Source organism: Phodopus roborovskii, unplaced genomic scaffold (assembly GCF_943737965.1).
Source record: "Phodopus roborovskii unplaced genomic scaffold, PHOROB, whole genome shotgun sequence".
Classification (NCBI taxonomy): Eukaryota; Metazoa; Chordata; class Mammalia; order Rodentia; family Cricetidae; genus Phodopus; species Phodopus roborovskii.
Window position 1 is genome coordinate 2,442,627 of NW_026125264.1, and position 26,088 is coordinate 2,468,714.

The 26,088-nt window shown below is 45.3% G+C and overlaps 1 protein-coding gene across 1 annotated transcript; it reads right to left on the minus strand.

Annotated features, from left to right (window-relative positions):
• Window positions 1-1,055: 1,055 nt before the first annotated feature.
• Pofut1 (protein O-fucosyltransferase 1) lies at window positions 1,056-26,047 on the minus strand. Its single transcript, XM_051193108.1, has 7 exons — window positions 25,808-26,047; window positions 23,798-23,919; window positions 19,204-19,386; window positions 18,207-18,319; window positions 9,524-9,716; window positions 7,504-7,746; window positions 1,056-3,156 (listed from the first exon to the last, which is right to left on the minus strand). The coding sequence occupies exons 1-7, from the start codon at window positions 25,941-25,943 to the stop codon at window positions 2,968-2,970; spliced, it is 1,179 nt and encodes a 392-aa protein (XP_051049065.1). The 5' UTR covers window positions 25,944-26,047; the 3' UTR covers window positions 1,056-2,967.
• Between the last annotated feature and the right edge of the window lie 41 nt (window positions 26,048-26,088).

The following is a 26,088-nucleotide window of genomic DNA, read 5'->3' on the forward strand; positions in this document are numbered from 1 at the left end:
TCAGAGCAAACAGGAACCTGAGAGCTTAGTCACCTGGGGAGGAAGCCCCTCCTGCCTCCAGAGGATTAGGCTTCTGGGGCCAATGATGTGGATGGACTCAGTGCTTTGCCCTGCAGAACTCCACAGAAAAGATGCCCACTTCACGCTGGAATTTGGAGATGAACTATGGGAGAGAACAGCCCTACTTGAGCTCCTTCTGTGGCGTGGGCCCTTGGGGGCAGGGAGGCTTTCCTTTCTCTCCTTCCTCGCTACATCACAGCAGTTCCCGCTGGCACTTCTCTGTGCACCCATGCTGAGTGTGAGACAGTTCACACCTAAGATCCCAGCATTTGTGAGGCAAACAGGAGGACTGGGATTTCATCACAAGCCCTGGCTACATCAAGAGTTCAAGGCCAGACTAAACAATAGAAGACTCTCCCACAGAGAACAAAATGAAATAATCAACAAAAATCTAGCTGGTAAAATGCTGACAATTGTTAATACTGTGAGCTCAGTTTATTTATTTTTATTTTTTGAGACAGGGTTTCTTTGTAGCTTTGGAGCCTGTCCTGGAACTCTCTGTAGACCAGCCTGGTCTCCCAGAGATCTGCCTGTCTCTGCTTCCCCAGTCCTGGGAATAAAGGCAAAGCCCAGTTTATCAAATTCACAGTTTTTATGCATAGTTGAATATTCTTATGATATAAAGTCTTATATATCTCACTTCTGGGAGATATATATATATGTACATATAATATATATGTATATAATACATGCACACACACACATATATACATACATACATACATACATATTTGGAGACAGAGTTTCTTTGTGTAGCCCTGGCTGCTCTGGAAATTGCTTATAGACCAGGTTGGCCTTAAACTCAGAACTCAGATCCACCTGCCTCTGCCTCCCAGTGCTGGCACTAAAGGCATGAGCCGCCACTGCCTGGCTCATAATTTGTATCTTAAAGAAAAAGCTTCAGGTAGCCATTTTCAAATCACAATAGTAAAAACTGGGAACACATTTAAGGTCTCAAAGTAGGTAAATCACAAACTATGGAACATCCGTCAGTGGAAGTTTATATAATTAAAAGCATTTATTCATCTATGTGTGAACAGTGAAAACATGATGTGTAGTTAAGTAAAAACCCAAGATAGTAAACAGTATATTCTGCATGGTAATGTAGATTGGTATCTTAAAAAAATTGAATTACAAAAATAACTTGATATACTCAGAATGTGGTTTCTTCTCCAACCTCTAGCATAATGGGCTGGCCACTCAGCCAAGCTAGTACCAGCCTCTGCTTTTACCCCTCCTCTCATCCATCTCCTCATTAAACACAGCCAGATCTCCGTCTTCTGTCCAAAACCCATGAGGAGGCCCTGTGGCCCCACACAAAGCTAAGTCTGTGGGTGTCACCTTTCTGCTTGCCTACTGTTCTTTCCTCACTGTCCTTGCTATACCTCCCTCTCCAGCCTCTGGGCCTTGGCAGATGCCATGCTTGCTGCTGAGAATGTGCGGCCTCCTTAGCTGAGGAAGTTCTCCTTTTATTAAAATGGCTTTCCTGTTCCACACCCTTGGCTTTCTCCACAGCACTTGCATTCCACAGTACACATGCTTTGCCTCCTTCCTTTCTGAGCAATCCAATCCCTTGAAGCTTTCTCTGCCACATCCTCCTTTCCTTGCACACAGTAGGTGTGTAAACACTTCCAGAGGGCTGGAAGCTACTGGTAGGCTTCCTGTCTGTCTCGTTCTTCTAGAGGTGGCAGCAGAAGCCAACAGCAGATATGCAGCAGCAGCCAGGGTGGTTCACAATGGCTCTCTTTCACGTTTATAACGTGCAATAGCTGACTTGAAGCTTACAAAACTGTCAGACAACACTGACAGGGAAGAAACTGAGGCAAAGAGTACAGTGCTTACCACAGGCAAGAGCCCAGCGCCCTTCAGGAATACTGTGCCAACAGGATGGTCTGCATGGCCACCCACCAAGGCCCCAGCATCTCAATGTCCCTGTGCAAGGCAGGATTTAGATTCACCGGATCAGGACTCTCAGGCTCTGAGGAGCGAGAACTGTAGTCTCAGAAGCACCTCACCACACATCAGCAGGCAGTGCACTGGCTGGAAAGGCAAAGGTTGTTCCCAAGCTGGGGCTTCATGCAACTTCTATGCACTAATGGAGGCTTGGCAAGCAGTCCTTGGGGAATAACTACATGAGGGCTGAGACCACAGGCCCAGGCTGGGAGAAGGACCTTACAGACAAGAGACTTCAGAGCACCTAGCTTGACCAGACAGCTGGACCAGCCCAGTGATGGTGCTGGGGCCCTAACACTGTCACCTGCTGTGGGAGCACTTGCCTGTGGCAGAGCACTGCACAACAGGACTGCAAACCCCAGCCAGCAGTGTTTATCACAGAGCGGTCCAGGGATGACATGGCCGAGCTTGGCAGTGGAGATGAGTTCCTAAAAAGTAGCCAATAGGCCCACTTGCTCCATGGCTTTGTCTATATTTATAAGGTCACTTTAGGTAGCTGGGCTAAGGGATTCCACTGATTTTTAAAAATGGGGGGTGGCGGGGTGGGGTTCAGGTAGTCATGGCTTTGCATCAAAACTATAGAGATCAACTGAGTGTCCTGGCACACACCCATTATCTCAGGACTTGAGGAGGTAGAGGCAGGAGGACTAGTTCAAGGCCAGCCTAGGCTATATGAGATCATCTTAACCCCACTGCTTCCTCCCTCCCCAACACCCCAAGCCGAGAAACCCTATAAAAGAATCTTCCTCTGCTTGGTTGAGAGTTCAGCACTGCAGGCTGCTCAGAGCAGGGCAAGCCCCAGGCCAGAGGCGAGCTGCTTTGTATGTGTGTGTTCCCTGGAAGCACATGGGGCACGGAAGCCTGTGCCTGGGATGGAATGTCTGCCTTTCTCTTCCAGGAAGTCCCTGGCACTGTTCTCCATCTCTGGCATGCCTGGCAGGGCTCCAGGCGTGATCAAAACTCATCCCGTGGCTGAGAGGGTCTGTCCATGCCAAAGAAGGATGACTGCCTTCCATGGAGGTCCCGCTCCCGCTTCACGAAGGCAGTGAATGAGGAGACACAGTTGCCAATGAAGTGGTCAGCCTGGCCAAGGATGTAGAGGTCGATCTGGGCCACCTCAGGTTTCAGGCTCACCACTTTCACCTGTAGGGAAGGGTAAGAGCATGAGCAGGCTAGCTCAGTTGGTAGAACCTGAGACTCAATCTAAGGATCATGGGTTTGTGCCCCACGTTGGGTACTAGATGAAGCGTTAATCTAACTACTCTCATCAATAAAAAGCTGGAGTCAGGTATCGGGGTAAAAGCTGAAAGACCAGAGAAGCAGAGCAGCAGCCACCAGAGACTTCTTACCTCTCCTAATTACCTGACCAAAAAAGATCTGACCTCTCTGTCCTGCCTTATCACTTCCTATCTGTCTACAGTCCTCCAAACCTCTTTGGTTAATTAGTGGTGAGCTCAGCCCTGACTCCAAGCAAACTTTATTTGTCAAAACACAAACAAAATATCACACAACACCTCTCCTGACTGAAGTTTCAGACACAGGGAGAATTGGAGGGGATGAAGATGTGGGCTGGTTGAGCCCTGTTTCCCAGCACAGCTCCCTGAGCACCATTCCTGCTGGTGGACCTTCCTCTGCCTACCCTACAGTGCCCTCACAACTCATTAAAAGGCTGCCCAGGCTTGGAGGTGTACTTATGTGTGCAGTATGACAAAAGGCCCCGGGTTCTATCCCCAGCATCAAACAATCCTCCCAAGAAACCCTTCAAGCCAGCTCATGTGCTGCTTGGTTGGCAAAGAGCATGCAGTCACCTTGTCCTGCTGCCAAGATGCCCTCCTCTTTCAAGCAGCACTCCTAGACCCAATGTCCTGTCCAATCTACCCACCCCTGAGACCTTTGCAAAGGTAAAGGCTTACCTCTCCCCGGGATGACTGACTTCAAGGACCTCCTCCCTGTCTCTCACTGCCTCTTCTGGTCTGGTCACTACAGAACTGCCCTAAGAAACTTCTGAGATACCCATCTTCCTGTTCTCATGCTATCCAAGCTGCATACCCTTTACAGGTGTCCTGGGCCTTTAGATAAGGATGGCAAGTCATCAATGCACCTGATAAGGCCTGCCTAGGCTGGCTCTCCCATCACCCACTGTTCTTCAGGAGACAGCACCATCTGCCTAGCTCACTCACTTTTTGTTTCTCCTTAGGACCTTTACAAATACTGTTCTGTTATGGGGGATCCTGGCTAGTTTAACATCAACTTTAAATAGCGAGAGTCACCAGAGCAGAGGGAGCCTTGGTTGAGGAAATGCCTCCATAAGACTAGGCTGTAAGCAAGCTGTAGACCATTTTCCTAATTAATGATTGATGTGGGAAGGTTCCCATTGTGAGTGGTGCCACCCTTGGGCTAGTGCCCTAATAAGAGAGCAGGCTAGCCAGGTGGTGGTGGCACACAACTTTAATCCCAGCACTTGGGAGGCAAGAGCAGGTGGATCTCTTTGAATTCTAGGCCTGGCCTACAGAACTTGTTTCAGGAGAATCTGGACTACACGAAGGAACTCTGGCTCAAAAAAAAAAAAAAAAAAAAAAAAAAAAAAAAAATCATCAGGTTGAACAAGCCAGTTAGCAGCACCCTTCCAGGGCCTCTGTATCAGCTTCCGCTTCCAGGTTTCTGCCCTGTGTTGGGTTCCTATCTTCACTTTAGTCATGAACAGTGGAAGCTCAAGCCAAATACCCCTCCCCAACTTACTTTTGGCCATGGTGTTTTATCATGGCACTAGTAGCCATAACTAAGACATGGGAGTAAACCTGGATGACTCCCGATTACCCTTTACTTCCCGAATCACTTGGCACACCTCTAAAGAAGCCATTCCCAAGGCCTACCAGGCTGGAGCCCTGTGCTCTACTCTTCCTGCCCCCTCCCACACACCAGGCACATGGTTATCGTAGCTCTCACTCCTCAGTGGCTCTCTAGCGACCTGTCCTGCTGGACCTGAGCTCATCTTGGCTGTTCTGCTCAGTCTCAACAGACACTGGTTGAACAGACCTTGTCCTCACTCCTGTTTTCAGACCCACAAAGTCTTCCAGTCTAGGCTGTGGCCCTGAAGGCAGGACCACATCTCATTAATTTGAATTCCCAGTTTAAAGCTGTAAGGCATCACTCAGAACAAAGAAGGGGCCTGGGGAGGTTGCTCTGTCAGAAAAATGTTTGCTTTGGAAGCAAAAAGACCTGAGTTCAATCCCCACAATGCACATTTAGAAATTAGTGCTGCCACTCATTTTTAATCCCAGCACCCAGTGCCTTTAATTCCAGCACCCAGGAGGCAGAGGCAGGTGAATCTCCTTGAGTTCAAAACCAGCCACAGCTATACAGTGAGACTCCGTTTTTTGTTTTTAGAAAAGAAAGTAAGCTAGTTTAGTGGTGTGTGCTCAAAATTCCTAGCACTGGGAAAAGAGACTGCTTGCTGAACTGCCAGCCTGGCCTCCCTGGAGAGCTTCAGGCTTGTCTCAAAACAAAAGGTAAATGATACCTGAAGTTGTCTTCTGACATCCACACACAAATCTGCACATGTGTGGACATGCATACAAATGTCACACATCAAAAAAAGGAGGAGGAGAATAGACTGTGAGCCCACGGAAAATGGGGCTGAGGGGTGGGGGTGGGGCAAGAACACCAGTACAGGAACAGGAAGTAGGAAATATCAAGAGGCTCAAGGCCTGACAAGTGCATCGACCCTAAAGCTCATGAAAACTCCCTGGGACTCTCCACGCTTCAGCTTCGTGGAGGTGCCTGAAAGCGTTCTGCTGTTCTGCCAAGGTTTCTGACATCATGAGCCTTGCCGCCTGGGTTGTAGTAAAGGTACTATCACAATCTCAGCCAAAACCCCCCAAACCATCCCACCCACTCCCTGCACTCACCTGCTCTGTCACTCCAACCACAATCGGCTCTGAGACCTCTTAGGTTAATTCTGCCCCTTCTCAGCAGCTCTCCTCAACTCCAGCATGCAGGGGTAGAGTGAGAGGACTTGAGGTCTCTCAGCTGATTTTCTATCTGGGAATGGGCAGGCCAGACCAGAAGGCACCGGCCCCACACTTCCTCGCTGGTTGGGGCATCTTTTTTTAGGGGGTGGAGTAAGTGAAAGGACAGAAAGGCACCCAATGACATAGGCTGGTAGCTCCCAATGTCTCCCTCCCCTTTGATTTTAAACATTCATATTAATAAAATAAATATTCTCCTCTTATCTGTTTCCATATGCGGAGTTCTTGGTCAGACTTGAAAACACTTTTACATGAGTCCTTGACAACCTCTAAATTATTCTTTCATACTTTTTTTGAAAATTGTCTTTCTACCATCTTCCTCTTCGGCCTGCCCAGTGGGAGGTCAGCAGTCACTCTGGTCTCCTGAATGCTCACTTAGTCACTCAACCATCATACAGGCACACTTTGTCACCAGCTGCTCCCTGGTACTGAAAACATCTGCCACACAAATTCTGCTGTTGGGCAGCACTTCCTGAAACAGTCACTACACACAAAAGATCTCCCCTTTACTCATTTCTGGTGCTAAGGAGAGCTCACTTACTGAATGTTATTTTACAGTAGGAAACATCATCAGTTCTTTGAAAAGACAGAGCTTTACAAATGCTGTTGGACACAGGTGCTATCTGGTCCTACCCTATTAAGACAAATAACACTGAGAGCTCAGGGAACTTTTGCCAAGGCTGTATAATGAATAGAATTCAAGTCTCCAGAGTTTGTTTGTTTCTTTCTCTGTGTAGCCTTGGCTGTCCTGGAACTCACTCTGTAGACCAGGCTGGCTTTGAACTCACAAAGATGCGCCTACATCTGCTGGGATTAGAGGCATGCACCACCATCACCCAGCTATAGTATGTTTCTTAAGCTAGGTGTGATGGTGCAGGCCTGTAACCCAGCACTTGGATGTGAAGGCAAGAAAATCAGGAGTTCAAGATCATCCTCAGCTACATATTACATTTTTTTTTTTAGCCAGTCTAGATTACACGAGACCTGACCCTGCCTCAAGAATAAAACCAAAAAACAGAGTATATGCTCTTAACTTCTCAGTAATTGTGAATCCCTTCTCAGAGTCTACTGTATCTTAATTCAACAAAACACCTGCACTGTGCGTCAGGCAGTGTCCTTGACACCACGATGAGATACATGGTTAGGTACTACCATAAACCTCAGAGAACAAAAGAGTGGGTCTATACCAGTATTAGTCTTCGATGGTCTAGAAAGTGCCTCAAGGAAAGAAAGGGCCATGGGAGGCTCCAGGAGGGATGCATAAGCTTCTGGAGTGGAATGGAAACTGGAGAGAACTCAGTGATGCTTGAGTTGTAGATGGAATGAAGGTTAGGAATCGAAGAGGAATGTGTAGTTGGGCAAAGAGCCGGTGCAGGGAGCAGAAGCAGGTGTTAGAGCTGTGGGACTAGCAGACCCTTGTTTTCATTCCCTTCCTGCTGTACTCCCTCTAGGCCAGGCATACCTTCTCTTTGAAGAGCTGCTGGATCTCTGGCACATAGCTCTCAGAGTCTGTGGCGATGTAGACTGACCTGGCATTCAGTGCCCTCACCCATAGCTTCACAGCCCGCTGGATTTCCTTAAGGTCAGGGAGGCACATGGTCATGGTGAGGGGGGTCGCTGTGCTGCGGCTGTAGCCCACACACTGAGGAGAAGCCATGAAGTGTGACCCTGCAGTTCCATCCTTCAGCATGGCACAGGCATTCTTCTACAGGAGGGATGGGTAGCCAAAAGTTAAGAGAAGCAGCTGCTGTCTTGGACCTCAACACAGGAATGGATAAGTAGGTAAGGACTACACAGGAGAAACCTAGTGCTTGTGTAAACGTGTGCTCCGGTGTGTGTGGGTGGGTGTGCACGCTCAACACAAGGCTTTGTGCATACTAAGCACCATGTTCTACCCCCTAACACACATATTAGCATCTGTAATCCCAGCACTTGGGAGGTGGAGGAGGCAGGATTAAGAAGTTAAGGCAAATCTAGGCTACACAGGATCTTGGAGTGAGGATATACCAAAACAGCAATACTGGTTATTTCTGAGTGGGGTTTGAAAAGCATTTTTCTGCTCTCATTATTATCTGGGACTTCAGTGGAGCTCAGCACTACCGATAAGGGGAGGCTTATCTGATTCCTGATGAGGTGGGACTTCTGATCACTCCCCTGAGGCACATGTTTGCTATGGTTTCAGAGAGATAGGCTTTATCTCGCTAAGGTGGGTCCAGGCTATTTCTGGCTGGTTATGAGTTTTTCTCATGCACTTGACTTTTATCAAGCTCTTTCTTACCCTCTAATGAGATGACTACATGGTTTTTCTTCTTTAGGTATTAGAACAATGAATTTAATTCCTGGGATGGGCTTTGCTTGTTAATATTTTACTTTGGATCTGTGCTCCTATGTTTACTAATTAAGGAATTTTATCTAAGTTTGGTTATTAGTATTTTTGGTAGTACTGGGATAGAACCCAGGGCTTTGTACATGCTAGGCAAATGCTTTACCTCTAAGCTACATTCCCAGTCTTGGCATCTTTTATCTTTCTACGTTCCAGGAAGGTACAGATGGTACCTCACAGACTACTCAAAGAATATTCTAAGCCTGATCCTTTTCCTTACAGAGTAGACAGGGAAAGTCTAGAGGCTGTGAGATTACTCCATTAATTACTATTAATCATGTGTGGTGATGGGAAAAAGACTCCGGCCTTGCCTCTACCAGGCAAATGCTCTACCACTCAGTCACAATCCCAGTCCTATTAATGAACTTATCCTAATTTTTGTTCCAGAACCTTTCACTCTTCAATTACCTGCATCTCTTAACACATCTATTTATCTCCCTAGGTATATGAAAGAGATTGTCTGTGTAGGTCCGATGTTTCGAATAAACGATAATCTGATGAGGCTTTAACACATTCACACAGATTCCAAATTCTGGGAGGAATAAAATACCCTAACTTCTGAAGAGAAGTCCCCAGTGGTTGCCACAGTCCACTTACTCTCTTTCCTTCCTTCTTTCTGTGTTTTTCCAAAACAGGGTTTTCCTGTGTAGCCCTGGCTGTCCTCTGCAGACCAGGCTGACCTCAAACTCACAGAGATCTTCCTGCCTCCGTCTCCCTGAGTGTTGGGATTAAAGGTGTGCACCACCCCCACAGCCACATTTCATTTTCACCAGCAATCTAGTGGCTAACTGAAGTGGGGCAGAGGATTCCTAGGCCAATGGCCTCGCTCTAGCTTTCTGCCTAGTTTGGGATATGACTTAATGCCTCAGTTTACCCATCTGCAAACACAAGGTACAAACAGCATCTGTTAAACACTAGCTTTCCAGCAGGTGCTCTAGATACATACTTCTGACATGTATTGTAGTAGTAAGATCATGAGATATAATCCAGACTTGGTAGAGTTAGCTGCCTCTGCTCCAGGCTGAGACTTTTCACCAATCACTATAGGCCTGGGCTCTGCTTAGGCAAATGTCAGCCAGAGAGAGGAAGAGGAAGTTACCCAGTCGGAGCCAATGCGAAGATGAATGCCCACATAGGGCCGGATGAGGTGGGTGCTGATCTGGGCCTCTCCTGTCTTTACCATCTCATCTGACCACACCATGTACTTCTGTAGTGCCCTGTGCTCTTCTAGGACAGGGAACTGGGCTGGGGCCCCCGGCAGTGCAAGCACCGGATGTTTCTCTGGAGAAAATCTAGGCATAAGATGGACAAGGGGAAGTCAGACAGAATGCACAGACAACCCTGCTGCTACCCCCACGGGAAAAGGGATGACATTGCACCATTCCCCAGAGACCCTGTGGGGAGGCCCTTATAACATGCAAGAGACGCAAAGGTTGTGAAATCTCAACGGGCTGATAAGAAACCTTGGTGGAGACAGCAGGCACAATATGCAATACTGTTCCTGCTGCACAGAATTTACAACCTTCTTTGCTTGTTTAACAATAAAAAATTTACAGTAGGGCATTCCAACATTTTATATATCATGCTGGCTTCCAATCTGTGGTGTGGTAATTCATTCCAGGGTGGGGTGTCTGGACCAAGCCTTGCCCTTTTACCCACACGGCGGGACTGAGACATGAAGCTGCTTACATAGACAATGTTGGTCACACTCATAAAGACTGTGCACATGAGATTAGGCCAGTCACTCAGAGCTTACCAAATACTTACTGATGGTCTGTCAGGACCCAGGAAGAATGAGAACAGCAAGATCCTACTTTCATTCTGTATACCAGAGGTCTGTAGAGAAACTCAGCATACCCTCTCAAGAATCTTCCCCATCACACAAAATCCTTTCTGCAATTTTTCACAACTTCTCTTTCACTAGGCCAGGCTTCAGTGGCCATTCCTTCCATGCACCTCAGTGGCCATTCCTTCCATGCACCTCGACTACTGCTTGGAGCATGTGAAGGCTCAGTAAACCACAGTAGTAAACCTGTGTTTCTTTTTCAGCTCAACCCAGGCTCCAGTCCAGCAATATAGAGCACTTTGCTGCCCATGAATTTGCAATGCACTTTCTGACTCTAGACTTCTGCATCTATCTCCACCTGAAACATCTTCCCCACCTGCTGAAATCCCTTCTAACCATTACAACCAAGTGCAGCTACTCTGGAAATGCATGCAGGTAATTTCTCATGAAATTAGACATGCAATTATAATATGACCCAGTGATGGCACTTCTGGGCATTTATACGGGTAAATGAAAGCTTGTATTCACATACAAACATGTACACTAATGCTCGTAGCAGTTTTACTCCAACTGCCATCAACTGGAAACAACCCGAATAGAAATAATAGTACATCCACACCATAAAAAACCATGGGCTATCAGCACAAGCTTTGGCTCTTAAGGGAATTATTCTAAGTGAAAAAAGCCAATCCCAACAGGGTACAAACCATATGACTCCACTTACATACCTCTGAAAGGTCAAAGGGAGAAGAGGCCAATGGTTGCTGGAGTTAGGGATAGTGTGAGTGTAGGGAGGCAGCTATAGCAATAAGCTTGCAATATAAAGATATCTATATCGAAAGAATCACTCAGTATCTTAGCTGTGGTACTGGATGTATAAACCTACACTAACTATACAGAACTTACATATACACAGTTGTACATAAATTTAAAAAAAAGACGATTTGAACAACTAGGATTACATCACTGTCAAGACCCTGGCTAGTATACCCAGTCAAGGGTATATGACGAGATATCTCTAAAGTGTATATGGATCTACAATTTTTATTTTTTAAAAAGTAAAAATTATGAAAGGGATGGAAGAAAGGACCCATGGGATAAATGTACCTACCAACCAAGCCATATGACCTGAGTTCAATTCCCAGGCCCACAAGATAAAAGGACAGAAATGACTCCAGTAAGTTGTCCTCTGTATACTGCCCTTCCAAACTAATGTAATGAAAGTAACACAAAAGAAAAATGTAAAACATTATGGAATATTGTAAACCCTAAAACAATTTTGGGAAATAATTTACACACCAATGGCCTTCATCAGCAGACATTAATAATGTATTTGTTTCAGGGTTTAAAAACATATGTACGTAGGGCTGGTGAGATAGCTCAGAGGGTAAAGGTATTTGTTACCAAACTTGAGAACCTCAGCTGATTCCCTGGAAACCACATTGAAGGCGGAGAGAACCAACTCCTGTTAGTTGTACACACACACACACACACACACACACACACACACCAACCAGAGAAAAATTTAAGAAATTAAAGCCATACCTTACCACCTTTTTCTCTCTTTTTTTTCTTCCCCCCTGAAGATGTTTTCATGTATGAGTCTACCCACCATCCATCCATGCCTTAATTTTCTTGTCTGAGAATAGTCCTACCTCCTAACACCATTAACAAACACATCTGTACATTTAAGGTATACAACATGCAATGATCAGCACAGTCAAGCTAATTAATATACCCATTTATAGGGCTACTGAGAGGATTAAGTGGATTAATATATGTAAAATCTTTAGAGCAGTACTTGGCACAAAGAAAGGTCTTACAAAATTCAGGGGCATCATCATCATGTTACATATAACCTAGTTCAACTTTGAAAAAAGTTGAAAAAAGTGACTGGACCATGTTGATCATAGAGATCACAGGGTCATGATGACATCTCTTGAAAATTTCTAGTTTGCATGAGTAAATCCTGTTAGCCAGCGAGGCTGTTTCATCCTCCACTCACACCACAGAACTGCAATGCACCTCCACTCACACCACAGAACTGCAATGCACCTGCTACCCATTCTTCACACTGACCCAAACACACTGTATACAGCAAACGCCTTCCAAGTCTCCAGATGGGTCAGCACTCACAGGCCTCAGCTCCTTGTCCTCTGCATGCTCAACAGCCATCATTTCTGCTGCCAGAACTGGAAAGCACTAAGGACAGCGGCCCTAGCAGTCTCTTTACCATGATTTCCCCAGGCACTGGTCAGAGGGCCTCCACAGCCTGGCTCTGTATGATGTTTGGCTGGCTGCACTCTTGAGAGTCTGTTTATGTGTATATACACAGCAATAATGTACTGAGTCATATTATGTGAGAAGCAATTGCTTTATTTGCATATTAACTCATTTAATTTCCACAAGAGCCTTACGAGGGAAGTGTGCCTTCTATTATCTTACTGATAAAGAAGGTAGACACAAAGAGGCTGAATGACATGCAAAGTCACAGGGTGGGAACTGGTGAAGCGGGGTGTGCATCAGGCAGCCTGCTTCACTGTTTTTTAATTTTTAAGATATACGGACATGGATATGTATCTGAGTGTATGTATGTGCCTTTTGAAGATGGAAGGTGCCAGACCTCCTGAAATTAGAGTTAAAAAGGAAGTTGTGAGCTGCCTGATATGGGAGCTGGGAACTGAACCTGGGTCCCCTGCAAGAACACCAAGTGCTTTTTTTTTTTTTTGTTTTTTTTGTTTTGTTTTTTCGAGACAAGGTTTCTCTGGGTAGCCCTGGCTGTCCTGGAACTCGCTCTGTAGACCAGGCTGGCCTTGAACTCAGAGATCTGCCTGTCTCTGCCTCCCAAGTGCTGAGATTAAAGGCATGTGACACCACTGCCCAGCAAGTGGTTTTTTCCTGGCTGTTCTGGAACTTACTACGTAGACTAGACTGGTTTTGAGCTCACAGAGATCATCCTGGCCCTGCCTCCCCAGTGCTAGGAGAGCCATCATGCCTGGCTCAGCCGTGTTCTTAAACAGTCCTACTAGCTGTGTTCTTGACTCCTAAATCTTACTTTCATTTTCCTACCCAGTCAAGGAGCACCTCCTCATAGGGGAATGAGGCTTACTTCTCTGAGCAGCAGCTCCTAGCAGTCAGCAGGTGCCATAAGTATTTTTAGAATTGAACGCAGGGGATCAGGGCCTTATAAAAAATACCAGGGCATGCTGACAGTGGTGGGTAAAGGAGGCAGAAACTAATATTCCTTGAGCACCTATTATGGGCGAGGCCCCAGGCTAAGCTCTTCTCAGACATCACCTCAGGGGCCTCTGAAAGGAAAACAAGCTGTGAGTCACTAGGATAAATTGGGATTTATACCCTTCCTGCTCTCTTGGGAAGAGCTTGGAACTGACCCTTAGTGAATTCCCGTTTTGGAATGTCTATCCCTGGGCCCTGGACCTGGGCCAGCAGAGAGCTGTCCCAGTAGGACCACATCAGCTGTGATTCAACAGGCAACAAGAGGTCAAGACTCAGCTGCTCACTCTCCTCTCCTTCAGTGACATCTGAGAGAACTGATTAGAGAAAGAGCTGGAGGAAGGTCTTGTTTGAAAAAAAAAAAAAAAAAACCTGACCAACTCCACCAGCCAACCCGACCATTCGTTCTAGGTTAGTCTTAGTCTTAGCCTGGCCACTATTCCAGAGGAAGGTTGGCTTCCCACTGCTGAACCTGGTAAACTTCAGGGGTACATCATCATCAAACTCTGACTACTGAGATAATCTAGGCTCAGCATACACTGATGGGACCAGTAGTTTACACCAGGCTGAGTACAGAGGACACAGAGACACAAACAAGGCAGAGTCTTGCTTTCAAAGTCCCTGCCATAAAGGACACTTTCCCTTCTGTTCTTTGTGTGGGAGCTCTGGGTTAACCTCCAGGTCTTCACAGATTAAGCCATGTAGACCCTGCCGATCACACATGATCTCTGTGTCTCCTCAGAAAGGCTGCAGTCTGGGAGAATGACCAGCAATGTACTACAGTTTGGATATGAACTCTTTCAAAGCATCATGTGTTGAAGTCTTGGCTCCCAGTGCAGCATGGCCCAGAGGTGACTAAGGTATGAGATCGTCAACCTTACCAATGGATTAATACACCAATGGACTCATAGTTGAATGGATTAGGAGGTGTGGTTTAGATGGAGGGAGTAGGATCCCTAGGGAACACCCTTAAAGGTACTGTCTTGTCTCCTTGGCTCTTTCTGCTTCCTGTCCACCATGTGAGCTGATTTGTTCCATCACATGCTCCCTGCCATAACGCCATACTTCATTACAAGCCCAGAAATAGCAGAACCAAATGACAATGGATTGAAGCCCTTGAAACCATGCGCCAAGATAACCTTCCCTTTTTAAAGTTTATTTTCTCAGGTATTTGTCACAGGATAGAAAGCTACCACCATATATTCAGACACCTCCTCTTAATACATGAGGATAATTTCAACACAAAGGTCCATATACTTCCAAGAGCAAATAAACACACATTATCTAGGCCAGGTAGTGGTGGCACACACCTTTAATCCCAGCATTTGGATGTCAGAGGCAGGTGGATCTATGTGAGTTCAAGGCTAGCCTGGTCTACAGAGTGAGTGTTAGGACAAGTTCCAAAGCTACACAGAGAAACCCTGTCTTGATAAACAGAGAGAGAGAGGAGAGAGAGAGAGAGAGAGAGAGAGAGAGAGAGAGAGAGAGAGAGAGAGAATGAAACGGTAGAGCTGGAAGGATCCTCTGAATCCAGGTGATGGATCCATGTGATGGGAGATGACTGTACTGAATGGCTAATCAAATTGCTGTTTGGCTTTAGCAGGAATGAGATTTGGACACATGCTTCAGTACTGACAAACCTTGAAGACAATATGCTATACAAATAACTTGGACATAAACTGGAAAATACTATGTGACTGTCCATCCAATACTTGATGTTCCTAGAATGAGTGAGTTCAGAGTCAAAGCAGAATCACTAGTATCAGCCAGGGGAAGTAGGGAGTGAAAGTTAGCCTGTACTGAGTAGAGTCTCTGGTTGAGAAGAAAAAGTTCTGAAGATGGAGGGTTGCGATGGCTGCATACTGCAATGCACATAATAGTGCTTTTAAGAAGCTCATTGAGCTGGGCATGTGGTGTACATCTGTAATCCCCGCTCAGAAAGGCAGAGGCAGGAAGAACATGGGAAGTTAGAGGCCAGTCTGGTCTACATAATGAGTTGCAAGCCAGAACCTGTTTCAAAAATAATAAAACAAAAACAAAAACAAAAAAACTCCATTGACATAAATATACATACATATAATGTTCTTTTGAATTCTCATATTTTCATGTTTGAAATGGACCCTACTAGTACTACTATTTACAAATTCAAGACCAGCCTGAGCAAACACAAGTTTAGTTTATGTATATAGATGTGTATATGGATATAAAAATGCAGAATAGCAAATGTACTTACTAAAGGACTAGTGGTTCTCCTTAAATTAAACAAATTTAATTTCGCTGTTTTGTTTTTGGACAGGGTCTCATGTAGCCCAATCTAGATTTAAACTCATACTGGCCTTGAACTCCTTATCCTCCTGTGTCAGCCATCTGAGTGTGAAAATTACAGGTGTGAGCCACCATGCCTGCCAATTTGTTTCTTTATAAAAACAAAACAAAACACAAACAAAAAACCTCCAAAAACTATCTAGTCTGTGGTAGATATTCTAAACCACTCATTCTGACAAAATAAAGGTTAACCTGGATTTAAACTTTGTATAGCAGAGATCCCATAAAGATAATGGAGAATAAGTGATGGGAGATGTCATTCTGTATATGTTTCTCATACTGGTTAATGAATAAAGCACTGTTGGCCAATAGGAAAGGAAGATAGGAGGGACTAGGAGACAAGGAGGAAAGAGGAAGGAGTAAGAAGGAGTCAGGATGGAGAGCCTGGAGAGAACAGAACTGCCATTCCTCTGCTCTCAGTAAGACCACGTGGAAATACATAGAAATGGGTTAATACTTAAGACAAAGCTAGCCGATAAGAAACAAGTAACTGGCCAACAGAATTACATCAAATACAGAGTCTCTGTACATTATTTGGGGCTGGCGCGGAGGCGGGACAAGACCAGCGGCGGCAGGCGGAAAAACCGTACTCTTTACAAATAAGCACAAAACAAAACAAAAACACCCAAGCCAAAAGACCTATCCAAGCCAGTGATGGTAGGAACCTTTAATCCCAGTACTCAGGAACCAGAGGCGGGCGGGCAGATCACTGTGACTTTGAGGCCAACCTGATTTACAGAGTGTTCCAGGACAACCCAGAAGCTCTCTCTAAAAAGCTCCAACCCACTCACCACCCCCATCCCCACCCCAAAAAAGAAGGAATGGGTATTTTGGATCAGACTTGTTTAGCTCTGCTACCCCAAGCTTCATGACCTTGGACAAGTGACTTCACTCTTCTCTGCTTCCTCTGTATTATATGTGTATCTTAGATGACAATACCATCCCAAAGATTCACTAATTCTGAGTTTAAACCTACCAAAACTTAGGAACAGTGGTATAGAGCAGGCACAAAATATGTGTTAGCTTTTACTATTTCAAATATTCACATGCAGATTTAAGCTGGCTATGTGACAGCCTTGGGTAGGTTATTTAGCTTCAATGACCTCTGCTTCCTTCTGTAAAATTGAGGACTGACTGATGGAATGGGTAGTTCAGTGGTAGAGGGCTTACCAACATGTATCAGGTCCTGAGATTAATCCCCAACATTCTCAAGATGAAATTGATAATAGTAGCTATTTCAGGAAATTTCCTACAGACATACTTAGCATAAAGTAGGAGAAGGACAGCTGGCTGGTTGCTTACTATGTACCATATACTTTCTGTGCTAGGAAGCCAATACTTCAGTGCTCTTTCCATTAAACCAAGGCAGAAACTGGGACCAGGGACCTGGAGTGGTTTTTCAGTCTCCCAAGAAAGAGGCAAAGCTGTGTCTGAGTTCAGGGTTCACTCCTGTCTCTACTGTAGTCTACTGTTGGCCATTAAATGTTAAGTGCATGACCCCTCTCAATTTACATGCTCCTCTTGCCCCCTAACCTAATGAGCTTTTTTCTTCCCCCTCAAGACAGACTTTCTCTGTGTAGCCCTGGCTGTCCTGAAAAACTCTCTGTAGACAAGGCTGGCCTCCAACTCAGAGATCTGCCTCTTAAGTGCTGGGATTAAAGGCACAGACTACCATGCTTGGCTTTTAATCTGACTTATTTTTGGAGGTAGCTGTGGTTCTACAGACAGGCCCAGGACCTCATACATGCTAGGTGAGGTCTGTAGCAGCCCCTATTCTGACATCTAAGCCCAGGTCCTTTCCTGCCATGCCAGAGCAACAATGACAAATTCCCCACATAAGTTTATCAATCTGACTAGACTGTGGTTCTCCAAATACCAGGGCTGGGCCATCCTCATTGTTACATACATCTTTGGTCTCTGAATACTGTGTCTCACACATGACAGACGCTCCATAAATATTTCACAGCTTGTGCCCCTGTCCTGCTAACCTATTTTTTTTTTTTTTAAATAGGGCCTATGGCACACAATTAATAAAGTCTAGCTAGTAATTATGAGGGTGACATCACTTCTCAGTCTGCCTGAGCCATTCTCCAGGCAATGCTTCCAGATTTCACCTTGTGAAGAGGAAGACAAAGGGGAGTGATTCTCACACCTGGAGGAGGAAATCGACATGCATGTGACTGAACAATGTTCTTTTTATGACACCCCTTATCAGCTGAGAAACTTGCTCAACCTTGGGGCAGGTCAACATCCCGCTGTGTCAGGCAATGAGATGGAAACAGATCACATAGGATCCCAAGTTCAACAGACAGAATATAGTGCTTGCACCTTTGGTCTCTTACAAGAGGGTGGGGTAGAGCTGGAAAGGCCAGGAAGGAGCTAGATGCCCCTGAGCCCCAGCCCTCCCGAAACTCAGTACTGCTATCCCTTCAAGTACCTCTGGATCCATTGTTCTTTGTAGGAGGCACTGAAGGAAATGCCTGTGAACAGCTCCGACTTATTGAAACTCACATGAAACTGGTCCCAGAATGGCCCAAAGGGATTTCCTTCCTGCAAAGAGAGTGGTGGAAAGCTTACTCAACAGAAGGGAAAGCTACCTGGGAATGGGGCCTTTTGGCAGAGAGAGGGCCCTGGGAGATGGTTTGACACCTAGTAAAGAATTCTTATAGAATGGCTTCTCTTTTGATTTCCAGCTGTGTTTGAAGAAATTCAGTTCACATGTCAAAGTCCACTAACTCTGTAGTGGTGGGGCAAGGAAGACCCTGGGCTGGAACTATGAACTAGAGCAGCGGCTCTTAACCTTCCTAATGCTGCAACCCTTTATAAGATAGCTTATCATGTTGTGGTGACCCCTCCAGCCATGAAATTATTTCATTGTCACATCATGTAATTTTGCTAGTTATGAGTCATAATATAAATATCTGTGTTTTCTGATGGTCTTAAGGACCCCTGTGAAAGGGTCATTTGACCCCAAAGGGGTTGTGATCCACATATTGAGAACCACTAAACTAGAGCTTTAAGAGGCTAATACAGTATGCTACTGTTTAAGGTGGAATCAGACATACAAAGGTAAGACACGTGCCCAGGGTCAGGCAGCTGGTAAGGGAAATATAAGGAATACAAGCTAGGCCCTTTCACAATTTATACCTTTTCTACCATTTGTACCAAAAGATAACTGGGGTGTATCATATTCACAAAGCACCAAAATGCAAATTTCTACTAATTATCCATGACAGTTCCTCATCTACATGCTGAGAAGTGGGTGCTGCAACATAGAGCCTACTCTCTATGAGCCAACCAGAGCAGGCAGTAATAAAGCTCAGAGAACAGTGTGCCAAAAGTGACACTGCTAACAAATGCCAGAAACAGACCAAATCCCCATCTTTCCCCATATTGCCACCTCAAGGGCCTAGAGGACACAGAATAGGCTCTACCTTCATGGGACATGTCTTCTTATCAGGACTTCGCTGGGCTGCCACCTCAAAACAGTATGCTACTCGCTTCTCAGGGGGCCAGTGGACGGGTGCCAGCTTTTCCATGAACTCCTCCAGGCTAACAACACGATGGTAGGCTTGCAGGGGCTCCAGCTTGAAATACTTCTGGTAGGACACATGAAGCTAAAGGAGAAAAAGGAGGGATATAAGTCTCCACAGTATTCTCGTTACTAAAAAGTATACGCTCTGACGCCCAGACTACGTGATATGAGAGACCTGTAGTAGGCTTTGAATCAAGCTCAGTGGTAGAGTGCCTGCCTAGCATGCATGAGGCATAAGGCTTCATCCCTATTACAACAGTCACAACCAGACACCAAAGTTGGGACAAAGACAAACTAAGAGAAGCTATCATCCAGCTCTAGAACAAGCATCTCTGGTGTCCACAATACCTGATGATCTACAAGCAAAGGCAGGCAAGTGAACAACTCACAGCAAAGGAAATCCATCCAGCCCATTCATTCAAAAGATGTGCAGCCTCACCAGCAGTTACAAAAAGGTAAGCTGCAGCTTTAATGGCTTTCCTTTTCTCATACGAGCAGAATTTTAAAGTAAGCTTTCATCATTGAACAAATGTAGAACACTGAGCTCTACAACCTTCTGTACAGGGCTGCTGGTAAAAGTGCCTGCTTTAGAACAGCTACTTGGGTCCTTACCCACAGCATGACATGCTCCTTCTATAGGAGGTATTTATCCTGGAGAGACTTTCATACATTCTATAGGAGGTATGGATGGCATTGTTCAGTGACTCAGCAGGAGCACAGGAAAGAAGCAGGAGTCATATCATAAAGTCTGTGAGAGTAGTTTCCTCCAGGGAAGAAAGACCAGGGTTAGCAAACTTATAGACTTTACTGACAGTGCTTTTTCTCTCTCTCGACAGGGTTTCTCTGTATTGCTTTGGAACCTGTCCTGGAACTTGCTCTGTAGATCAGATTGGCAACGAACTCACAGAGATCTGCCTGCCTCTGTCTCCAGAGTGCTGGGATGCTGGGATTAAAGGCATGTGTCACCACCACCCATTCAATGCTTTGTTTCTTTTCCTAACAGAAAAGCCAGGCATGCATGTGATCAGAAAAGCATGTACAGTAGTATATGCATGTGATCAGAAAAGCATGCACGGTGTTGCATGAATGTAATCCAACCACTTGGAGATGGTGGCGAAAGAGCAGGAGTTCAAGGCCAACCTGGGCTTTATAAACATCTGTCTCAGAAAGCAAAAATAAAGGAAAATAGAAATGATGAAGCAAGAATGAGAAGAATGTGTTTATGAGGACCACTTCTAGTCAAGTGGGTTCATGGATGATGGCTATATTCAACTTAAGTTTTCAGATATTTTTAAGAAAAATCTGAGTCAGGTGTGTATGGTATAGAAGCAGGAATCAAAAGTCACTCACACCTATAGAACAAATTTGAGATCAGCCTAGGCTACATGAGACTGTCTCAAAAAAAAAAAAAAAAAACCAAAACCAAACAAAAGAAAAAGAAATTTAATTTAAATATATTCTTACCATGGAACAGAATTTGGATTCCATACTACAGGTAAAGATTTCTCAAGCATATTGCAATAGTTCAGGTGCAGGAAAAAGGTTCCAGAGCTGCAGGTGTCTTAGTGAATACAATTAATCTCAGCACTCAAGAGGCAGAGACAGGTGGATTTCTGAGTTCAAGGCCACCCTGGTTTACAGAGTGAGTTCGAGGACAACCAGAGTGAAATCTTGACTCAAAAAACAAACATATAAATAAATAAATAAATAAATAAATAAATAAATAAGGCTCCAGTGATGGGGAGATCTAGGAAATTCTGTTTTAAATTGGCTTCTTCTCTACAGCAGGACTTCTCAGGCCTTTGCTGTGCTACTGTATACTGTCAATCTAAAATCTTGGGAGAATGGGAATTGGGACTAGCATTTCTGAAACTAGACAGGAATTTTTTAAGAAATATAGTCTCACAATCTATCCCTAGCTAGCCTGTTAGTTGGATGCAGTTCCGACTGGCCTTGAGTTTACAATCTTCCTGCCTCAGCCTCCCACTGGTAGGTAGGCCTTTAACACAGCTGACACAATTGCCTTTTGGGGAAGAATTGATCTGCTGACAGAGAAGAAAATTCACTGACCAATTAAGATCACAAGAGGAAAGCAAGTTCCACTACAGCCAGGGCTACACAGAGAAACAAAACAAAACAAAACAAAACAAAAACAAGATCGGAAGAGAAAGGGGAATTATGAAGATACTATAACGATCCTTGTATTTGTTCAAGAATGCATTATTTATTCACTTAGTTTTTTTTTTTTTTTTTTTTAAATGCAGATATCCCCATGTAGCCCAGGCTAAACTTAAGCTCAAAGCAATCTTCCTACTTCAGCTTCCCAAGAGCCAGAATTATAGGCATGAGCCACTACAATCAGCGTATTAAGCATGCAGTTAATATGTACCTCCCAAACATCTAAGTGAGAGATGAAGTGGTCTAGATATAAAAGGTGAAGCTGAGGCTTTAAGAGCTGAGTGTGTACTCAGGAGGGGCATTCAGGATGAAAGCTAGAGTACCAGTTTGGTGCCGAGGTAAATAGAGACGGTGTATACTGAGGCTGGAATTGTAGATGGTGACACAGAGTTCCAGCTTTCTGAATCTGATCTGTGGTCAGAGTAGAATCTGTACCAGAGGTGTACTGGAGAAGTAAGGAAAACAGTGAAAGCTATGCCAGTCAACAGGAACCAGAAACGAAGCAAGGCCATGATAACAACAGCAGCTGCTATTCTGTGAGTGCTGACTTAGTGTGAGGTACTGTACTCAGCCTTTTGTAAGGATCTGCTCATCTGACTCATCTGAGCCACAGGGTTAACACCAAGCACAGAGAGGACACGCACCAGCAGAATCGTGAGTGAAGAGAGAAGCCTCAACTGAGGCACAAAATGGGACCTTGATGAGGTGAGGACTGCAGAAGGAATAAGCAATGTGCTAGAATCCAGGAGAGGAGGGACGTTTAGGAAGAGGAGAGGCTCATAGGATGAGGAGCCACTGGTCAGGTAAGACACAGCTTGAGAAATGAACCTTGAATTGGCAATTCTGAGGACCCTGGTGACCTAAGTGAGAATAGTCACTTTAGGAACTGGAAACTCACTTGAGATAGGCTGAGAAAACCCATAGAAGGCAAACAAGTGGAGACTCAGTATGACAGCTGGTGGAGGCTAGGATACAGCAAGCCAGCAAGACAGACAGATAAGCAAAATCTAAATCTATCAGTGAAGTCTAACAAATCAGATCTGAGGATCCCAGGAGCTGAGGAACTTCTTGTGTCCTGGTTTTGTATACTGAGAAGCCTAGCTGATTCTAAGAGGAAGGCATAAGGCAGGGTCAAGGCATTTACTATCAGTAGCTCATTTAGTCCTCATCTTGTAAAGAGGAGGAAACCGAGGCACAGAAAGATTAAGTAGTTTGCCCAGGCTATATAATTAGGAAATGGCTAAGTTAAATTGCAATCTGCAGTCTGGGTTTTTATTTCTGTAAGAAAGTTTTTCAGGAACAGCTGGGCAGTGATGGTGCATGCCTTTAAGTCCAGCGCTTGGGAGGCAGAGGCAAGCAGATCTCTTTGAGTCCAGCCTGGTCTACAGAGTGAGTTTCAAGACAGGCTTCAAAGCTACCCAAAGTAACCCTGTCTCCAAAAAAAGCCTTTCAGGGGTAGGGGTACAGCTTGGCAGAAGAACATTTTGTTAGGATTTATAAGACCTGGGTGCAATCTCTAGCATTACAGGAAGGGTGGAAGCCTTTCCAAAAAGAAGTATGCATGCAAAGGAGAAAATAAAATATATGCAGAGAAAAAGCATTGGAATTAAATATGGTACTTTGTTCATGCTAAGTATAATTTTGTTAATTGCTTAAACTTTTAAAGCCAATTCATTAAGTAGTAAGTTCCTACATCCAGGTCTCTGGGGACACAGTGAACAAAAGGAAACAGAGGGCCATTGGAAGACACAAAGAATAAGCTAAGTATCAGAGGACAACGAGAACATCATGCCCAGAGAGCCCCTTGATTGGATGAGAGGCAACTCTGGAGCCAGACTGACTGGGATGGTAGCCTTGGACATACTATTAACTAAGCCATGCCTCTATCTCTCTTTTAAAATTGATATGAGCACTTATCACCTATTAATGACCAAAAGGATATACATAAATAAGGTGGACTGGACTGGAAATGGAGGCTTCAGTTTCAATACACAATCTCTGGAAGGAGACAGCCTGGGGTTAAATGCAAGTACTACCCATAGGCTGTTCAATCTTGGACAAGTTACCTCATCCCTCTAAACCTGGGTTTCCTGGAGGATGAGCTGCCGGAAAGATGAGCTAATCCTCATGCAGTGTTCAGACAGTGCCAGCACATGGCAGGTGTTGGGTAAAAAAGTCGATATTTCAAGGAAGACAATTCTAAGTAGAGAAAAGGACAAGCCTAGAATGGAAGGAACACCCAAAGGCCTTGGAGGGAAGCAAGTCAGCCAGCACAGGGAAGGGTGGACGGGGCCGAGGTCAGAGTAAGTACTCACATTAGTGAAAGGAGGCTTGTGATGCTGGTACTCAATCCATGGAGGTACAGCCAAGGTGCGGTTCAGCAGCTTTGCAAATGCCAGAGAGCCCAAAAAGTGATCGGCCTGGTTCCCAAAGCGCCCTGGAAATGGAACACTGTGGGTAGAGTAGCCTGGACCACTAAGGGCATGGTGTATGAAGGGCTCAGAAAAGATGTGCATTCAAGATGGCCAAGTAGGGACACTGGCACCTAAGAGAAAGTCTAGACTTCCATCCACATTGGACATTCAAGGCCCTGTAGGTCCTGTTCCTTTTACCTCAGCCACCCCAGATTCCATGCTGTTTCCCTAGCATGCTCTATAATCCCCACTCTTGCTGTTTTCTTTGCTAGGAATTTCCTTTATCCGTCTCTACTTATTTGCGCATGAAGGGGGGGGGGGTGACCCTGATACCTCATCAACTCCTCAACTCCTATCCAATTCCTTTGCTCTCAGCATGCTCAGCACGCTTTGAGTTACTTTTTTTTTTTTTTTTTTTTTTTTTTTTTTTGAGACAGGGTCTGTGTAGTCCTGGCTGGCCTGGAACTCGTTCTATAGACCATGCTGTCCTTGAACCTGTGACAATCTTCCTGCTTCTACCTCCTAAGTGCTAGGATTACAGCTGTGTAATCAGATTATATATTTATTTATGTGCTGGGGACTTAACCTAGGATCTTAAACATGCTGAGCTATAGCCATAACTTGGTTGTTTGTATTTATTTCTCCATCAAATGTCTTTTTTCACTTTCCAGCTGTTCGTATCAGCTTTTTTTTTTTTTTTTTTTTTTTTTTTTTGCCAGATTCTCACTATGTAGTCTTGGCTTGGCTGCTCTGGGACTCTCTACGTAGATCAGGCTGGTCTTAAACTCAAAGAAATCCACCTGCCTCTGGCTTCCAGTGCTGAAATTAAAGCTGTATGCAACCACACTCAGCTATCATCAATATGGCATTCATTCATTCATTGCAAAAGTACTGCAAGGCCAAAATGTGCCAGACATTACAATATAAAATCAAGCAAGGATAAGATTTCTGCTCTCCAGGCACTCAGGTAAAGAGATAACTAAACATGAGGACAAATTCATTAAGGTAGATTTTGATAGTTTCAAGGAAGAAATGAAAATATTTGGTGATGGGGAGACTAAGGAAATTACTTGAGTAGAGGTCAATGGATACCTACAATGACAGTCCAGGAATGGGGGTGGGGGGCATGTAGACAGAAATTAGAGGAGGGTGTTTCAGGAAGAAGGAATAGCTCATAGACCTTTGTGTGTGTGAGGAACAGAAGAAAGCAGGCTAGTGTGGCTGTAGCTGGAGGGCCAAGGGAGAAGGGGTATGGAGAAGACCAGAGTGGAGCTAAACCATGCAAGATGACGGCCATGGTCAGATATGCAGACCACTGAAGGGTTCTAAGAAGGAATGAATTTTACAGAGATGATCCGCTATTCCATTTAAGTTGCATCCCTAGACTCGTTCTCTTAAGAGTCCTTGTTATCTTTTAGTACCCCAGTTTTTATCATCTTGTACCAAATTATTCACGTACTTAAAAAAAAAAACCAACTTTTATTATCTGTCTCCCTAAATGAAGGATCTACAAGGGTATGTATGAGGTTTATCTGTCTCATTCATCACCAACACAGAAGACAGCGCCTGGGACAATAAAAAGAAAAGTGTGGCACATAAATATTTGCTGAATGAATGTAAGAACTTCCACGAGACAGCGCCGCCGAGTCTTGCCCTACAAACTCCATTTACTGGTCTCCTAGTAGGATTAGACCTCCAGTGAGTCACCTAGCTTCTCCCGTCCGACGAACTGCAAATTGAACACTGCTGGCCCCTCTGTACCCATGCAACTAGGGCAGCGAAAAACATGCCCTGCCCCACACAGGAGGTCTCTCCTGGACTTGACGAGACGTCTCTAAGCGCCTCGCAGAAGAGGCTCCGCCTCCCCGGCCTCAGTTTCTCCATTTGAGCAGGGGGCTCGAGAGGCCTTACCCATGCAGGGACAGTAGAGCAGGTAACCGGCCGGGTCCCAGGAGCCCACCGACCGCCCCCGAAGCGGCAGCAGTAGCAGAAGCAGAAAAGACACCCGCAGCAGCAGGTGTGGCGGTGCCCACGCGGCGGCGCCCATGTCGGCGGCGGAGCCTCAGAGCGTCGCGGCTGGGAGGCGGGGAGAGGAAAACAGAGGCGCGAGTGGCCGCCCCGCTCCCGACGCTCCCCGCGCGCCGCCCGCGCGCCGGCTGGGCCGCTCTAGCCCGCGGGCGGGCGGGACCATA